This window comes from Salvelinus sp. IW2-2015, linkage group LG16 (assembly GCF_002910315.2).
Source record: "Salvelinus sp. IW2-2015 linkage group LG16, ASM291031v2, whole genome shotgun sequence".
NCBI classification, from domain to species: Eukaryota; Metazoa; Chordata; class Actinopteri; order Salmoniformes; family Salmonidae; genus Salvelinus; species Salvelinus sp. IW2-2015.
In genome coordinates this window covers 22,367,279-22,385,696 of record NC_036856.1, presented here as the reverse complement: position 1 = coordinate 22,385,696, position 18,418 = coordinate 22,367,279, and the positions used below count along the sequence as shown (strand labels likewise).

The following is an 18,418-nucleotide window of genomic DNA, read 5'->3' as shown; positions in this document are numbered from 1 at the left end:
TCTCTCAAATTGGTTATTTGACGGTCAATCGATACGTGAGAAGAGTTTGATGATAGGCCATCTCTTCCATGGTATTAGTTTTATGGACTAAAGTAACCASAAGGTAGGCAGTTATCAGTGAATAGCCCTTACTGAATCATGAGACGTAGCTAGTCTCCCAGACAGGGCAACATTGTGGGAGCCAACCAGTCTATGTCTGGGATTTCCAAGACTAAAATGTAGCCTGAGTGCCAGTCTGTTTGTGATATTATGCCAAGTTGACAATGAGTACAAACAGATCTGGGACCAGGCTATAGAAGATGTGGCAGCATGTACAAAACTGAAGCTAGAAGAAAATTGCCTGGCTACCCAAATTTCTTGCTCTGGCCAAATGCTACYCCATGCTCATGGACGTTAGTTTCTTCTCCACAATGAGTCGATCTGAGTAACTCCCCGAATGGAAATCCATTCTAGACCGTCTGATTACCATCAGTTTCTGGGACCAAAGTGACATTTAGAAAATTCTGATTGGTTAGAGAAGAACCAATCACGTTTTTATTTTTATTTATTTTTTACACACCACCCTTCATTTTGACAACACCACAAACGACTTCAATGATGGCAGTCTGCAAAGAGAAAAACTGCAAGAGCACTTTGCAGAGAATAGTACAAAAGCCAGACTTCTACACAGCCATCAGAAAATTTGGATTAGAAAAAAAACCTAAGCAAATATACCAGTATTGTTGAATATCTACACATTTCTGCCACAAAACATGAAGGCAATTCTCTGGCAACTGTACAGTGTGATCTACATAGACCTGTAGTGTGTTCCCTTAGGATTGTACAGCAGTTTGCTACTCCTATAGAAAATGCATCAACCCTTCTGGTTGAATTTTAAAATGCCTTTTTCATTTGATTTCTACAGTAACTCTTACAGTCTCAAAGTTCACAAATAGATATTCACACATGAGGATTAGATTGAGATTATTCCTCCTCAAACTCTACCAGGGCTGRGTGTCGGTTGGCCTGGGAGCCCTCCTTGAAAAACACCTTCTTGATGACTCCAGCTTTGGGTGCTCGGATGGTGTGCTGCAGAAAGAGAGAATAGTCTGAGGACCCATAGTTCATTTAGAGCCCAATGTGAATGATAAGTGGGTGGCTACAGAGTTAGAAAAGTCAATGTGTGTGTGTAGTATTGGGAGTGGAATCCTCCCAGTGCCTGAAATGATGTAAGCTCACCTCCATTTTCATGGCATTCATCACCATCAAGGAGTCTCCCATCTCCACTGTGTCTCCTGCCTTCACCAGCACCTGGAATAAAGATGAGATCATATTAAGAATCTTACCTATCAATTCTAAATGGCCCTGTTAATGTTAGGACAGGAGTCCGTGTGGCCACATTCTGTTTTTCCATTGCAACTGACATTTATCAATTGGCACGTCTGAACGATTCACACCATGTCATCAACGGGAGGTATAGATTAAATCATTTTCCAACATTAGCCACTAAGTGAGCTAATGAGAGATATCCCATGAATCAGCATGCCTGACCATCTGGTAGGAAATCACATCCCAGAGCAACATATTAAAGATCAGTCAGAGTGGCTGGGTCAGCTTTTATAGACAGATAAATTATGTTGGTGAGAGAGACAGCAATGAGAAGAGATACTCCGTAATTTATTACCTTCTCAATGGTCCCGGTCATGGGTGCCACAGCTCCTCCCTGTGCACCTGTGCTCACACCAGCCAGGAACTTGGGCACTGGAATGCTCACCTCCGCACTACCCTCCTGATGGGGAGGAGAGGGTGGCTTAGAGGACCTAAGGTACCGTGATATGGAGAACGTGTGTTCCAGAGGAGGGGACTCACCATAGAGAATAGGTGTACTGTGTTATCCAGGATGACCAGTTTGGGCCGGGACTTCACCCCGTTCAAAGAGCAGTGCAGGAATGATGTCTGTCCCTCTGTCTCCACCTCCCCTGACACCTGGAACACTTCCCCTCCAATCTGAGGAAGTGGATAAAACCCATCAGCCGCAGGAAATCATGTTTGGGTATGTTCAAACTTTTCACAACACTCAGCACCCACATAACATGTACCTCCATAGAGTAGATCCCATCTGGATTGTATGTAACTGTTAATTCCACTTCTGCACAGAAAAAAACATTTCACAGAACTTTAACAGTCTTTTTTCTCTGCCACTTGATTCATGGAAGACTTGCCTTCATAAAAAATGCATATGATGGGTCCTGTTCAAATTTCTTCATGTAAGACATAAAATATGAATAACTTTTACGACATAAATTCCATGTCACCAGTAAACAAAAAGCAGATTAAAAGTACTTAAAGGACAAATAAAGTACTTTTTTCTCTGTATTCAATAAATATTTTCAGCAACAGTAAAACATGAGGATGCCATAGGGACTGCTGAATGTTTCATTATAGTGAGGAGATGGTATTAAGATGGGTTCACTTATAGTCTGGATGGAATCAGACACACTAATCAATGTCATTAGTGAGGTCTAGGAGAAAAAAGAATGAGGTCTATGAGGCCTGGCTGGGCTCCTCATCAATGTAAGACTGAGTGAGGAGCATTTCAATCAAACCAAGGTCTACTGGCTGCTTCCTCTGTGCTTTCAAAGGAGGTTTGGACTCACTAGTTTCACCCAGCTGGAGCGTCATATTCCTACTATATAGGATGTTCACCCTCCTGCCGTTACTGGAGGCAAAAGGAGAGAAGGGATCTGCGACAGGAGAAAAGAACAGACAGTTTAAGGTATCCTCCAACAGACAACAGCACTTTCTCAGACAGTTGTTGTATAGTTCTCAGCGAGCTGTAGAGACAGGCCTGTGTTGTTGTTCCTCACCGTTGGACTGGTCTCTGAAGGTTCGAGTGCTGGCCCTCTCTCTGAGCAGCAGGCCCAGGGCAGCCTGACACAGTGTGGCCCTGGAGGGAGGGCTGGGCTTGGGGAACAGCTGCTCATAATGCTGGGGGATGAAGCTGGTGGTCACATTCCCCGCCTCAAACTCTGGGTGGCCAGACAGACTCAGCAGGAAGTCAATATTGGTGTTGAGGCCTACAATCTGCCGGGATCAGTGGTCAATCAATCAACAGTACCTTACAAAACAGAAAWACGCAGTAGGATGTGTCCAGTATGTGTATAATGTTAATACTCTTACGTTGTACTGGCGTAAGCAGTATCTGAGCTTCCTCAGAGCAGCAGAGCGGTCCTCTCCCCACACCACCAGTTTAGCYATCATGGGGTCGTAGTGGGCTGACACTTCATCTCCTGAGAACACAGACAGGTACATAATCATGTGGATATATCAACTAGAGGTCGACCGATTAACCGGCATGGCCGATTAATTAGGGCCGATTTCAAGTTTTCAMAACAATCGGTAATCGGCATTTTTGGACGCCGATTATGGCCGATTACATTGCATTCCATGAGGAAACTGCGTGGCAGGCTGACCACCTGTTACGCGAGTGCAGCAAGGAGCCACGGTAAGTTGCTAGCTAGCATTAAACTTCTCTTAAAAAAAACAATCAATCTTCACATWATCACTAGTTAACTACACATGGTTGATGATATTACTAGTTTAACTAGCTTGTCCTGCGTTGCATATAATCAATGCGGTGCCTGTTAATTTATCATCGAATCACAGCCTACTTCGCCAAACGGGGMATGATTTAAGCTCATTCGCGAAAAAAATCACAATCGTTGCACGAATGTACCTAACCATAAACATCAATGCCTTTCTTAAAATCAATACACAAATTGAGCATGTTTCATTTTTTATTTGAGACTAGATAGATTTTATTTATGTATTATATTAAGTTAAAATAAGTGTTCTTTGTTCATTCAGTATTGTCATTATTACAAATATATACACTGCTCAAAAAAATAAAGGGAACACATTAACAACACAATGTAACTCCAAGTCAATCACACTTCTGTGAAATCAAACTGTCCACTTAGGAAGCAACACTGATTGACAATACATTTCACATGCTGTTGTGCAAATGGAATAGACAAAAGGTGGAAATTATACGCAATTAGCAAGACACCCCCAATAAAGGAGTGGTTCTGCAGGTGNGAGCTGCCACTCCACCAGGTCAGTACCAGTGATCATCTCAGACACAGGGTGCTCCACCTGCAGACGCGTGTTCATCTCCATGAAGAAGAAGTTGTGCTGTGCATCCATGATGAACTCCACAGTGCCTGCATTGAGACAGGGACATACATGTGGTTGTTACACCAGTGCACAGGATGGTGCAAAGCAACAGGTGTTACCTCAGAATATTATTTCACACCCTCTAGTGGGTGAGTGCCCCAAAAAAAGACAATGGAAATTGAGGACTCTGCATCCCAGAGTGTAAGGTTTGAGGTCAATTCTCTGTTCACCTGCTCCCACATAGTTGACGGCTTTGCCTCCTCGCTAATTCCAGGCTGCAAGCACAGGTGCAAACACAAAAWCACTACAAATCATTAACACACACATACAGTCGCACAGACATCAAGCCTCCTAACCAGTGGGCAGCCATTCACACAGGAAACCAAGACATGCTGTGGTGCTGAGAYCAAAATTACGGAGATAGCTGTATCATAGCACTTACCCCTGGTGCTTCCTCAATTATCTTCTGGTGCCTTCTCTGCACACTGCAGTCCCTCTCAAACAGGTAGACAGCATTTCCATGCTGGTCCCCAAAAACCTGGACCTCCACATGTCTGGTGAGTGAAGGAAGATCTGTCACAACATCTAAACAGGAGTGCAGTCTGAACCTCCAACATAAATAGATAGTGTCTTCTACATACCTGGGGTCCTCTACAAATTTCTCCACTAGCATGACATCATCATTGAAGGACTTGCGAGCCTCTCGTCTTGCAGACACAAGCTGCTCATGGAAGTCTTCAGCGGTGTGTGCAATGCGCATTCCCTAGATAAACCAATCACAACCATAGGAGCCTTAAGACACAAACAACAACACTATCATTCCATGAAACAATCCTTTCTGTGTGTGCATCTTACTTACTTTACCACCCCCGCCACGCACAGCCTTTATCATCACTGGGTAGCCTATCCTGAGAGCCTCAGCTTGGAGCTTCTCATCCGATTGGTCCTCTCCGTGGTAACCCTCGATGATAGGAACACCCGCAGCTGACATMATGTATTTTGATGTACTAGGAAAAATAAATAGATTTCTAAGATGTAACTTTTGAATAACTAATATTCAAAATCAGACTTACAACATACAACACTGAGGAGTGACTTTAAAGAGAAGAGTCATTCATTGGCCACGCCCACCACATCCCCCCTCACTAACTTCACAACTGCTGCTAAAAAATATCCTAGGGGACACACTGTCATTTAAAAGGTAGACACAGCAAAATAATGCTCCCACAAGCAGCCCCGTAGATATTGAGATGAGCGAGATGCAACACTTCGCTCTCACACAGTCACACAGTATCTGCGCATGTGCACGGGTTCGCTTCACACTGTTACAGCGTGGTAGCCATGGCACCAACACAGCAGACGTTGTGCCTCGCGCTTCAACACTCTTAGTTGTTGAGGAAATTGACCCACTATGCCGTTTACTTTCTGCATCTATGTCATATCGCTGAGTCTACCTTTAACTATACCTTTTGATACCCATGTCTCTGATAGCAGATGATGGAGGGCCAATAAAGATGATACCCTCCTGTTTGCATGCCTCAGCAAACTCTGTGTTCTCTGACAGGAAGCCATATCCTGGGTGGACAGCCTATAACAAAAACACAATTCATAAACATAAACGTATTCGTCAGATATAGTCTGAATTGTGACTTTGAGAAACTGGGGATTGCCATAATGAATGAGTACTGCAAATACAATACTGCACTTGACAACATACATGTGATCCAGATCTCTTGGCAACCTCCAAGACTTTCTCCATGGACAAGTAACTCTGCTGGGATGCGGCTGGCCCAATGTTATAGGCCTCATCTGCCTAAGAAACATGAGAAGCCCCATAAATACAGCTGCATCTACAAACATATACTGACAGAGGGSTCAAAGTTTCAACCTTTAGCCTTGACATACCATGGCCACATGCATGGAATGACGATCTGCATCACTGTATACTGCCACAGAGCGCACACCCATCTTCTTTGCTGTTCGCATCACACGACAGGCGATTTCTCCTCTGTTGGCAATGAGGACTTTGTCTATCCTGCCTTGCCCTAGAGGAAAAGAGACCTGAGCTATGAGTGATGATGTAATGCATACTAATTGAGACAACTACAATGCTTCCTCTGCAGCTCAATCTACATGGAGATGAATAACTTCACAAAGAGACATTCAATATTGCTCCATGTTACTTACCAATTGAGGCAAACCGCACAAATCCTTTGGTCCATATCAATTTCCTAAGATGAGATAATAAAATAACATTGCAGGACACGGACCTTGATGATTGAAAAGGTCATGTAAAGAGAGCACGTTCTTACAACTGTTTACATCAATGAATGGCTTTCAAGGGRATGCTAACTGTACCATGTACTAAAGCGCAGTTTGCTTCATCACAGCTGGCTAACACTCGTATTCATAATGATCATTGCTCAAAGATGATAACTAGTTGATATAGAGCTAAATGCATTAAATTAAGTGCCCATCACTTTGGAAACAAAACATTTAACCGTCCAACTGGTTAACTACCTAGCTGTTATGCTTAGTTGGCCAGCTAGCTACCTTTATTTAACCTTGCACAGAATCGGTGCATACTTTTTTTTAAAGTAAGTAGACTAGCTAGCCATGTTGACACACACAACATATGGCTTAAACGTTTTGGCTAACATGTGCTAGGGTTGCTTAACCATTCTAACACTAACGTTAGCTAGCGTCAAGAAGCAAACTAGCTACAATGTTGCGCGTTGGGTTTGCTGACTAGTTAAGTTAGGTAGCCAGCCAACTGTCTTGACAGAAAACTATCGGCATCTTCCAATCTTAGCAGTTTATTTATTCAAAATAGATAACATGCAGTGATAGTAAACACAACACATGACAAGCATTATCGACTTACTGTTGAAACATTCTTAAACCCTGTTAGGTTAGAACTTTCAGGACAGAAGCCATGTGTACTAACGTACTGTGTGAAGTTAACGTTAGCGGTCTAAACTGTCAGTAACTAGCTAACGCGTTAGTTGAATAAGAAAATAAGCGTTTGCCTTTAAAATATATTATTTCGATTTACCATTTCAAATGTAGCTAGTTAAGATACTGCACTTAACAATACGTATTATCAACTAAAGTTGATCGATGGAAATGGTATTATATGAAACTATAGGCCGAAACATGCTCTTAGTTTGGTGAAAATAGCTACAAAGTGACGTAAACGACTAAATTCAATTTGCTGTGTGCTTCTCTCTTGTGGACGCGTAGGATGATCAACCAATAGAAAATGTCGAGACAGAGGCGCGGCAGAGAGGAAGAGGCAAAGCAACACGTTTTACCAAATCAAATCAAATCAAATTTTATTGGTCACATACACATGGTTAGCAGAAGTTAATGCGAGTGTAGCGAAATGCTTGTGCTTCTAGTTCCGACCATGCAGTAATATCTAACAAGTAATCTAACAATTTCACAACAACTACCTTATACACACAAGTGTAAAGGAATGAATAAGAATATGTACATAAAAATATATGGATGAGCAATGGCCGAATGGCATAGGCAAGATGCAGTAGATGGTATAGAGTACAGTATATACATATGAGATGAGTAATGTAGGGTATGTAACCATTATATAAAGTGGCATTGTTTAAAGTGGTTAGTGATACATTTATTACATCCAATTTTTAATTATTAAAGTGGCTAGAGATTTGAGTCAGTATGTTGGCAGCAGCCACTCAATGTTAGTGATGGCTGTTTAACAGTCTGATGGCCTTGAGATAGAAGCTGTTTTTCAGTCTCTCGGTCCCAGCTTTGATGCACCTGTACTGACTTCGCCTTCTGGATGATAGCGGGGTGAACAGGCAGTGGCTTGGGTAGTTGTTGTCCTTGATGATCTTTTTGGCCTTCCTGTGACATTGGGTGGTGTAGGTGTCCTGGAGGGCAGGTAGTTTGCCCCCGTTGATGCGTTGTGCAGACCTCNACTACCTAGCTGTTATGCTTAGTTGGCCAGCTAGCTACCTTTATTTAACCTTGCACAGAATCGGTGCATACTTTTTTTTAAAGTAAGTAGACTAGCTAGCCATGTTGACACACACAACATATGGCTTAAACGTTTTGGCTAACATGTGCTAGGGTTGCTTAACCATTCTAACACTAACGTTAGCTAGCGTCAAGAAGCAAACTAGCTACAATGTTGCGCGTTGGGTTTGCTGACTAGTTAAGTTAGGTAGCCAGCCAACTGTCTTGACAGAAAACTATCGGCATCTTCCAATCTTAGCAGTTTATTTATTCAAAATAGATAACATGCAGTGATAGTAAACACAACACATGACAAGCATTATCGACTTACTGTTGAAACATTCTTAAACCCTGTTAGGTTAGAACTTTCAGGACAGAAGCCATGTGTACTAACGTACTGTGTGAAGTTAACGTTAGCGGTCTAAACTGTCAGTAACTAGCTAACGCGTTAGTTGAATAAGAAAATAAGCGTTTGCCTTTAAAATATATTATTTCGATTTACCATTTCAAATGTAGCTAGTTAAGATACTGCACTTAACAATACGTATTATCAACTAAAGTTGATCGATGGAAATGGTATTATATGAAACTATAGGCCGAAACATGCTCTTAGTTTGGTGAAAATAGCTACAAAGTGACGTAAACGACTAAATTCAATTTGCTGTGTGCTTCTCTCTTGTGGACGCGTAGGATGATCAACCAATAGAAAATGTCGAGACAGAGGCGCGGCAGAGAGGAAGAGGCAAAGCAACACGTTTTACCAAATCAAATCAAATCAAATTTTATTGGTCACATACACATGGTTAGCAGAAGTTAATGCGAGTGTAGCGAAATGCTTGTGCTTCTAGTTCCGACCATGCAGTAATATCTAACAAGTAATCTAACAATTTCACAACAACTACCTTATACACACAAGTGTAAAGGAATGAATAAGAATATGTACATAAAAATATATGGATGAGCAATGGCCGAATGGCATAGGCAAGATGCAGTAGATGGTATAGAGTACAGTATATACATATGAGATGAGTAATGTAGGGTATGTAACCATTATATAAAGTGGCATTGTTTAAAGTGGTTAGTGATACATTTATTACATCCAATTTTTAATTATTAAAGTGGCTAGAGATTTGAGTCAGTATGTTGGCAGCAGCCACTCAATGTTAGTGATGGCTGTTTAACAGTCTGATGGCCTTGAGATAGAAGCTGTTTTTCAGTCTCTCGGTCCCAGCTTTGATGCACCTGTACTGACTTCGCCTTCTGGATGATAGCGGGGTGAACAGGCAGTGGCTTGGGTAGTTGTTGTCCTTGATGATCTTTTTGGCCTTCCTGTGACATTGGGTGGTGTAGGTGTCCTGGAGGGCAGGTAGTTTGCCCCCGTTGATGCGTTGTGCAGACCTCACTACTCTCTGGAGAAGCCTTACGGTTGTGGGTGGAGCAGTTGCCATACCAGGCGGTGATACAGCCCGACAGGATGCTCTCGATTGTGCATCTGTAAAAGTTTGTGAGTGCTTTTGGTGACAAGCAGAATTTKTTCTGCCTCCTAAGGTTGAAGAGGCGCTGCTGTGCCTTCTTCACCATGCTGTCTGTGTGGGTGGACCATTTCAGTTTGTCCGTGATGTGTACGCCGAGGAACTTAAAACTTTCCACCTTCTCCACTGCTGTCCCGTTGATGTGGGTAGGGGAGTGCTCCCTCTARTGTTTCCTGAAGTCCACGATCATCTCTTTTGTTTTGTTGACGTTGAGTGTGAGATTATTTTCCTGACACCACACTCCGAGGGCCCTCACCTCCTCCCTGTAGGCCGTCTCGTCATTGTTGGTAATCAAGCCTACCACTGTAGTGTCGTCTGCAAACGTGATGATTGAGTTGGAGGCGTGCATGGCCACGCAGTCATGGGTGAACAAGGAGTACAGGAGAGGGCTGAGAACGCACCCTTGTGGGGCCCCAGTGTTGAGGATCAGCAGGGTGGAGATGTTGTTTCCTACCCTCACCACCTGGGTGAGGSTGGTGAGGGTATCAACGCCGCAGGCTAAAGTTAAATCTAGACTTGGCTTCCTCTATCGTTACAATATAATAGCTAATCTTCGGGCGTGGTCATCCAATAAAGAGAGGTCACAGTGTTGACACTTTGGAGGTACATTTTTTGAGAGGTTCCAGACATAATTTCCACCATCTTGCAGAACAGCCACGTAGGTAGGGGTGGGCTTGGTTGGCCCAGGCCCACCCACTGGGGAGCCAGGCCCACCCAATCAGTGACATATGCGTGTGCATTGAGGCATACTGTATGTCACTGTGCTTCTATGGCTATATGTGTAACAGTATAGCTTCCGTCCCTCTCCTCGCCCCTACCTGGGCTCAAACCAGGGACCCTCTGCACACATCAACAACTGACACCCACGAAGCATCCTTACCCATCGGGCCACAAAAGCCGCAGCTCTTGCAGAGCAAGGGGAACAACTACTTCAGGTCTCAGAGCGAGTGACGTCACCCGATTGAAACGCTATTAGCACGCACCACCGCTAACTAGCTAGCCATTTCACATCGGTTACATATGCACCATGCCACTGCCTACTTCATTTGTTCATTTAGCAAACAATTTAGCTCATAATCCAGTGCCTTTATCACAGTCAGTATATTTGAGCTTTAATTAGCTTAAAAAATGCTAAATGTTCATCTCGACCTCATTGCAAAATGTGTAGAATAGCAAGAGATTGGCTATAAAACTGCACATTTTCCTCTCTGCCCCATGGCAACATTTGTAGAATTGCAGTAAATCAGCTTTAAACGGCAATATTTTCTCTTTGCCCCATGGCAAAATGTGTAGAATTAGAGGAAGTTTGCTTATTTTTTAAATAAAATTATGATTATTTTTTGCAGGCCCACCCTCCAACYAATTTCTGGCTACGCTACTGTTACAGAATTAGCTATTTTTGGACAGTGCTTTTTTAATAATAAGGCATGCAAGAAATCTATACTTATATGTGAACTTGAAAATAATGAATTTCAATCGTGCTGGATAAAGCCACACTTTTAATAAGGGAATATGGGCACTCTTTAAACAAAATATAATTTCCCCCAAAAAATATAATTAGCATGCATCATGATTCAATTTGCTGACCATATTGGCTGATTATGATTGTAAACTTACAGAGTGCTTTCCTAGAAGTATTAACCACATTCATATATTTTTTACTGTAATAATATTATTTKTATTTTCTTTGCAAACAGAATTAAATATTAAAAAACAACAATAAAAATGTTAATATTGAGTCATGGATAAAAATACTAAAAAGCATCTAGGAAATACAAAACATGTCTATAAAAAGCATTCATGTTATGTTTGCATGAATTCTTCTCAGATCCTGTCATAGCCAGCTTGTCTACGGCTMTTCCAGATGATCAGGAAGGTCAGGACAGCAATCAGGAGGAGTCCCACAACCGTGGCACCAATAATGATGGGGAAGATCCTCTTGTTGAAGTCAGCCCAGCACTCAACCTCTGAAATGCCATAGGGGGGACAAAACATATATATATTTTGTTTATGGAACTTGAAAGGGGGAAAAGATCCTGAAATTTCAACAACTCAAAGACCAGCATGAGCTTCCTGAAACTAGCTTCTTAAATACTGGTTAAAAGAAAATACAAAATACCATTTCCCTAATACTCCAAAGGAATCACTACTCAAAAATCGTATTCATAGTACTTGGTCAACTTGAGGTCTGATCTCACTGATGTATAATACACGGAATAATAATTGACCTACTTATAATAACCTAACATACAAATGAGACAGAAAGAGACCTAGGCTGTAACTATGACCCAGTAGACTAGGATGACCTGCTGAAACCTTTCAGAGCTTCTTGATGGCAACCAAACATAGACAGATGCAATTCAATATATTGAACAACACATATTTTACTCCACATAGAKTGCATTTACTTGATAATAAGATAACTGACACATGTCTTAGAGGTAAGATAAATACAGGAGATTTACTGCATATGTTATGGAGTTTTCCCTACCTAGATCATTTAAAAAATATATATCAGCAAAATGACATCAGCGGTATTAGAGCCAGAACTTCATAATGACCCCAGGATGTGGTTAACTTTGTTTGCAAGTTTTTTTTAACTTTGTTTGTAAAGTAAATGTAATGTAAAAATGTAAACGCAGTATTGATTTTGTTTTGACTGATTCTGTTACATTGTACAATATTTTTTTAAATAATAATATTTCATCTGGATCTTAACACTTGGATAATTGTTTTTGAGGGGCCGAAAGGGCAAAACATTACCTTTATAATATTACATTTAAAAGAGCATTATACCATATATAACCTTACAGAAAAATAATAAACAGAAGGCTTTCGTAAATCATGAACGAAAAGGTCTGCAAAATGTAAAAATCGACATACCCTCTCCAAACTTCCCATTGGTGAGTTTGAAGGCTTGGAACTGAAGAGGCCCAAGCTTCACTRGAAGGTTTTCAGCCAGATGAAACTCGGTCTGAGAATTACACTTGAGGCTGTGGTCAGCGGCAGTTGGGAACAGCTTTTCATGTTCTATCACCCCAGGATAGTTTTTATTTCCTAATGGTGAAAGAATATGCTCAGCCTTGTTTTTCTAACAATGAAAAATCAGTTWAAAAATATCCATSCATTTTTTTCAAATCATGTGTCTACTTGTGAGATCATGTTGGTCAACTCACCTTTGCTTGGTGCCAAATTAGCTTTGACCTTTGACACATAGGATATGTTCCCTTCCTGTGGGAGGAAAAATAGTTAATGATGTGCATTAAATAAATAAATCATTGTTTTTATTAAAAGCCAAACATGCAAAWCATCATGCAAATGCATTTGAATGAATTTGCTTCTGCTCAGAGCCATATATAGATTTAATGTATTGCTCTGCTTCTGATCGTTACATGGAAYAGTTGTGGTCAACCTGTGATTATTCTTAGTTATCATCTCAGAGTCGGAGAGGAAAAGAAAAAACTTTTCCAGTTATAAGGTGATGTGGTCATATGCGTTAGACATCATGTGTGGCATGAGAAGATGGAAGTTTCTGAATTTGTACCTTTTCAAAGGTGAGCTCCAGATAGCCTCCCTTTCCTACAATAGCCAAGKAAAGAACTGCCTCTTTTTGACCACATCTACCCGAAYCGAGGGTGGTGGAAGGGTCTAAGTTGAAATAGAAAGCTTTCTGAAAAAGGATGAACATACCATTGGATTGGAAAAGGACAAAAGCAATAGCAAACAAGTGATGATGTAGGAACAAGTGATAACTTAATTCTTGTTATAGATTTAGTATAGTATCATAATGATTGTATGGTCGAACTCATGACCAAACATAGTAATGTGTATGAGAATGGCCTTCGTTGTTTTTTCACGACTTAGGTGACAAACCACATGATGTCTCACCCCTGATAAAGAAGTGCTGAAACACAAACAAAAAGTGCTGAGAAAGTGACTGTCCCTACCGTCTTCACAATAACTATGTACACCCCTCCCATGGAGACCTTGATGCATGGCTTGCCTGCGGTGTCATTCAGCACATAGTTTCCGGTGACAGGAACGGTCTCTTTGGGCTGAAGAACAGGCTTCTCTGGTAGGCTTGATTGCTCGGTGGGCTCAGGGTTGTTTAGGCCAGACTCATCTGTGGTGATGATCGTCTGGTCCAATGCAGCAGTCATAAGGCTGTTTCCTGTGAAGCGGTGTAGTGTGAAGTGAAACCGTTTACAGAAATCATAAACCCAGGGCAACATTCACATGCACAATTACAGATCCCCCTTAGGTTCATCTTATTTTTACAATAKAATTAAATAAATAATTGTAAAAAAGTGTTGAAGTAGCCATGATAATGTCTGTAAAATGTCATGCAGTTTTACCTGCAATGATTTAGACTTTTTAAGAGTACACTTCCACTCTTTTTTAACATGATCTCAGAATCAAATTCAGATTCAAATGGCCTGCAGTATCAACTTATATCAGACTACCACTACCACCGAATAGATTAGACATTATTAGACATTATTAGATAGAGGTGCATGCAACTRACCAATTATGATCGCAACCAGTAGAAAAAGTATTGTTTCACGATGCATGTTGTTTCTGAGTTTGTCTGTCATCTTCTGTGTTCAGTTGAGTATTTGTYTTGTGACCAAATGTATGAGGTGTGATGTGGTGAATTCATCTCCAGACGACCAAAACGCCTTGTTTAAGTGATGAGTGCCTTCAAGGGGAGGGGCAAAGAGGGTTTTCTTTTTAAATTATTTATGAGCTATCTTTAAATGGCTGATATACCCTATATGATGTGACTAACTTTACCTTGTGCTGTTGCAGGTCAGATATCTTGTTATTTGTGTCTTCTCAACTCTTTATCTAAAAAGATAGCGTTAAAGTAGGTTGGTTCAAAGGACATGTTGATTGAGCAGTTTCTATGACAATTACTTGTTTGAATTAATTAGGAGTTGCAGGCTTTAGCCTCTAAATTGAAAATATGAGGAAAATGTTTTTCTATTGGTTTATCAAAGATTGTATTTGTATCATACCTGGACCATGATGCCTTTATACATTGATTCTATGATTGGTTCATGTTTATTGCACCGGAGCTGTGGTTGGATTCTGGGAATGGCTGTGCTGCTGGGGAAATCAAACTGTTAGCAGGCATGGGATGCATTTAGGGTCAAAGGTAGAGAGGGACAAAGTATCTCCTAAAATACACACTACTGCAGCAATGTGTCAATGCAAGTCAGGATTCATTTTGGATTGACAAACTGACAAGCATTTTTGGAAAGGGTCATGTTTACCCATCCAAGTACTTTATAATGGGAGAGAGGTTGTCCTATTGCCTTCCATTTACATATTAATAACATGGACTTCTACTATTGTATTACCTTCTGACACACACTAATACTAAAGTAATATGTATGTTRACTTTAGAGATAAAACATTTGTTTTCGTTAGATCAAAAAGTTTTGATAAAGTCATTTTATGGCATGAAGTGGCTATTTATTACAGGTAATTAATTTGTGATGTTTCATTTGACCAGCACATTTACAGCACATTCACAGAGACGTTCAAGGTTTTATTCCATAAATTATAGAGGAGACAGGACAATAAACCCTCCTCAGGCACTTGACTCCTTGATAGATCTTTTTAGATGGGTAAACAAAAAAAATGGTGTCACAACAAGTGACTGTAGGAGGATAATATGTTTTTAAACATGTCCATAATTTTTCTTGCATGCCATAAACTCTCCARAACTCAGAGACAGATATTGATTTTTCAAAGAATGCAGGCATGGTGGTGACAGCAGATAAGTAAACATTTACTCTGTTGTCACTGGGACTGCCTGGATGCCTTTCTGATTGTGCACTGTCTCATTTTATTTGAACAGGTCTGTGTAGGCGAATAGACTACAGTCAATRATTTCAGAGGTAGGAGTCCAGTAAGGAACGAGATCTGGTCTCACATTTCCTTCTCTCCGGACCTGGGACATACATGTCTTTGTTATGAAGCTGGGAGTGAGGCTATGTGTGCTGGTGATCTCTCTCCAGCTTTGGGCTCTAGGACAGGGGCAGGAGCTTGAGCCAGAGCAGGTCCTTGTGTTCTGTGATGACAAAGACGTKGAGGCAGCTGTGGACTTGGCCCTTGTCAAGTATAATGAGAAGCTTCCTTATGGAAATCAACTAGCACTCTACCAGATTCTGGAGGCCTCAACGGTAGGTYACATATTGAGAACATTGTTATTTATATTTAGTTATTTATCCAGTCCTTTTTGTATACATCTTGAGTTGATTYTGTTGATGAAAAGAAAATACGAACATTATTACACAGAGTCACAGTATTTATTGCGTTCCTCTCTTGTAGGCTCAGAGTGACTCAGGCACTCAGTACTTTGTTGAATTCAATGGCAGGGTCACTGACTGTCCAGCAGGGGGAAACAAAGTCTGGAGAGACTGTGACTACCTCCCAACTGGGAACCAGGTAACTTACATTTTAATACATTTTAATAATTTTACTGGGGGGGGGGGGGGTGCATTGTTATTAGATGACATCTCTATGCAATCTGATTTAAAAAAAACTTGTTCTGTTTATTTATCAGGTGCCAAGCCCTTGTAATGCAACGGTCCACATGTCAGAGACAGATAAAGAGGTCCTGGCAGTTTTCTGTGACCCAGTTGGTTAGTTTTTCACTTCACACAAAGTAGACCAAGCCAAAGACCACATACAAGTCTATTTATACTTAGAGTTTTTCCAGACAACCAGACAAATGTCAACCAAAGATTGACTCATGTAGTGGAATATTTATATTTGTTGATTTAGACTAGAATCACCKAAAAAATGTGTGGTTAAAATGAATTTCTATACTGACAACCCTCTCTGTTCTCCAGTGGAGGCCCCTGTTGTTGCTGTACGCTCCACATGTCTGGGGTGTCCTAGGGAGATTGATGTGGACAGTGAGGACCTAAAGGCTCCTGTGACATACTCCATCACCAGGTTCAATGCAGATTCTGACTCCAGCCATCACTTCGTCCTGAACAGTGTTGGTTTTGCTACGAGACAGGTAAATCRGTTTCAAATCTCAATCTGAGTTATTAGCTAGCTACAAAGGCTAGTTGACTATGCCACCTGGGGGAAAGTTTAGCAGGACTCTAAATARCTAGTTCAATTCAAATCTGATTCACACTGTAGGGCCAAACTGAGCTGAACTAGGCCAGGGCTGATCTGGTTACGCATCTACGATAGCTGCTGGAACCATACTGGAAATGACCATGTGAAAAGAGAAGATCAGAGCCAGTACGGTACAGTTCAAGCCCTAAAGTGTGAACCAGGGGTGATCAGGGGTGTTAGGCCCTACAACAGTTACCAACACAAATATTTTAAAGTTATCTACTTTTGAAAAAATATAATTTAAGTTAAGTGTCTTTGCTCATCCCTTCCAATGGAAATATTCCAAATCATCTCCTTGGCTCTGGAATTAGTGGGTGTGGTTATATTTACCACTATGGGTGTGACCCTTGGACTGTACTGTACTTATTTGCGTTAGGAGTGTCATTCCAGAATCCACTGGGGGGAGGGCGGCTCAAACTAATGTCTTTGAATAACTTCTTTCACATGCTCCTCTTAGGTGGTTGCTGGATTCAGGTATAGACTGATGTTCGATATGAGGAAAAGCAATTGCTCCAAAGCGGACCACAAAGAGCTGAACGATGAATGTCATCCAGATGCTGAAGATGTGGTAAACCACAATGGAGCTCATAGTATTTTTTGAATAGGCTACAGTATATATAATATGATTCTGCTGTTGTAATACAGAAGGATTAAGGAAATTAAATAGTTATACTTTTTGGAGGGAAAAAAACCATACCATTCAATGTGGTATCATAACATTTCATTGTAATGTGATGTATCATGAATGCTTGTCCCTGCCATCCTGTGTGCCATCTCTCTAGGAACTTGCTCACTGCAATTCTACAGTAGATGTGGCACCTTGGAGACATGAGACTGCAGAAGCAAATGTGGAATGTGCACCAGGTCCCCTTCAGAATTTTGTGAGACATTCTGCAAACTATACTACTATAGCATATTAATGATGCTCGGAAAATCTGATACATTAATAGGGTAGTGATGTGTAGCTATATATTTTGGAAATTTGTGCTAAATGAAGGATTTTGACAAGGAACATTTTTCCATTCACAGGAAGTCTTTAGAAGAAGGCCTCCTGGATGGTCTCCCTTGAGGAACTTCAACAATTTTGCTGAAGCAACTCCAGCCTCAACTGCTTCAGCCAAAGAGGAGTCTTTAGAGGAGTCTCAGGAGCTCAGCCTGACTGCTGTCACCACGGCTAGCAGAGACCCAGAGCCAGCCATGCCCCCCACCACTACTGCCGAGATCCCTTTCCACTGCCCCTCCAAGCCCTGGAAGCAGTTTGTCCCTCCAACAATCCCCAGCCCTGCACAGGAGAAAAGCACAACACCCCCGCCAGCGGTAGAGGGGTGCTTCACTGATTTAGACTTGCTGCAGAAAAAATAAGTGAATGCTGTATAATGCATTTGTATCATAAGCACACCTGCTGATTTGAAATWAAAATAATCATTTTATTCTCTTTTTGACAATGCAGTTCAATCTTACTTTTGCATTTCCTCAAATTTGTCAAAGTACATCTTAACTGTTTGGCAATTTGATACTAAAAATAAATAACTAAATGTATGAAATTGTGCTGGGTGCTGTGTTATTCTGTAAAGCAACATACTATCCACAAAAGC

The 18,418-nt window shown here is 41.1% G+C and overlaps 2 protein-coding genes and 1 pseudogene across 3 annotated transcripts; 1 reads left to right on the top strand and 2 right to left on the bottom strand.

The window, feature by feature from the left end:
* Positions 1 to 526: 526 nt before the first annotated feature.
* LOC111975758 (methylcrotonoyl-CoA carboxylase subunit alpha, mitochondrial-like) lies at positions 527 to 7,406 on the bottom strand (annotated as a pseudogene).
* A 3,755-nt stretch (positions 7,407 to 11,161) lies between these two features.
* On the bottom strand, positions 11,162 to 14,515 carry LOC111975756 (lysosome-associated membrane glycoprotein 3). 2 transcript variants are annotated; one of them, XM_024004322.2, is made up of 6 exons: positions 14,475 to 14,515; positions 14,206 to 14,379; positions 13,628 to 13,851; positions 12,857 to 12,911; positions 12,564 to 12,737; positions 11,162 to 11,647 (listed from the first exon to the last, which is right to left on the bottom strand). In XM_024004322.2, exons 2-6 carry the CDS (start codon positions 14,273 to 14,275, stop codon positions 11,505 to 11,507), a joined length of 666 nt encoding a protein of 221 aa, XP_023860090.1. In that variant the 5' UTR covers positions 14,276 to 14,379; positions 14,475 to 14,515; the 3' UTR covers positions 11,162 to 11,504. The 2 variants fall into 2 exon arrangements, with proteins under 2 accessions (XP_023860090.1, XP_023860089.1); XM_024004321.2 differs by lacking the exon at positions 14,475 to 14,515 and adding an exon at positions 13,225 to 13,350 and having other exon boundaries at positions 14,206 to 14,386.
* A 1,000-nt stretch (positions 14,516 to 15,515) lies between these two features.
* On the top strand, positions 15,516 to 18,370 carry LOC111975376 (kininogen). The gene is made up of 7 exons (XM_024003632.2): positions 15,516 to 15,871; positions 16,020 to 16,136; positions 16,255 to 16,333; positions 16,544 to 16,716; positions 17,281 to 17,391; positions 17,606 to 17,704; positions 17,853 to 18,370. The coding sequence occupies exons 1-7, from the start codon at positions 15,662 to 15,664 to the stop codon at positions 18,183 to 18,185; spliced, it is 1,122 nt and encodes a 373-aa protein (XP_023859400.1). The 5' UTR covers positions 15,516 to 15,661; the 3' UTR covers positions 18,186 to 18,370.
* Positions 18,371 to 18,418: the final 48 nt, after the last annotated feature.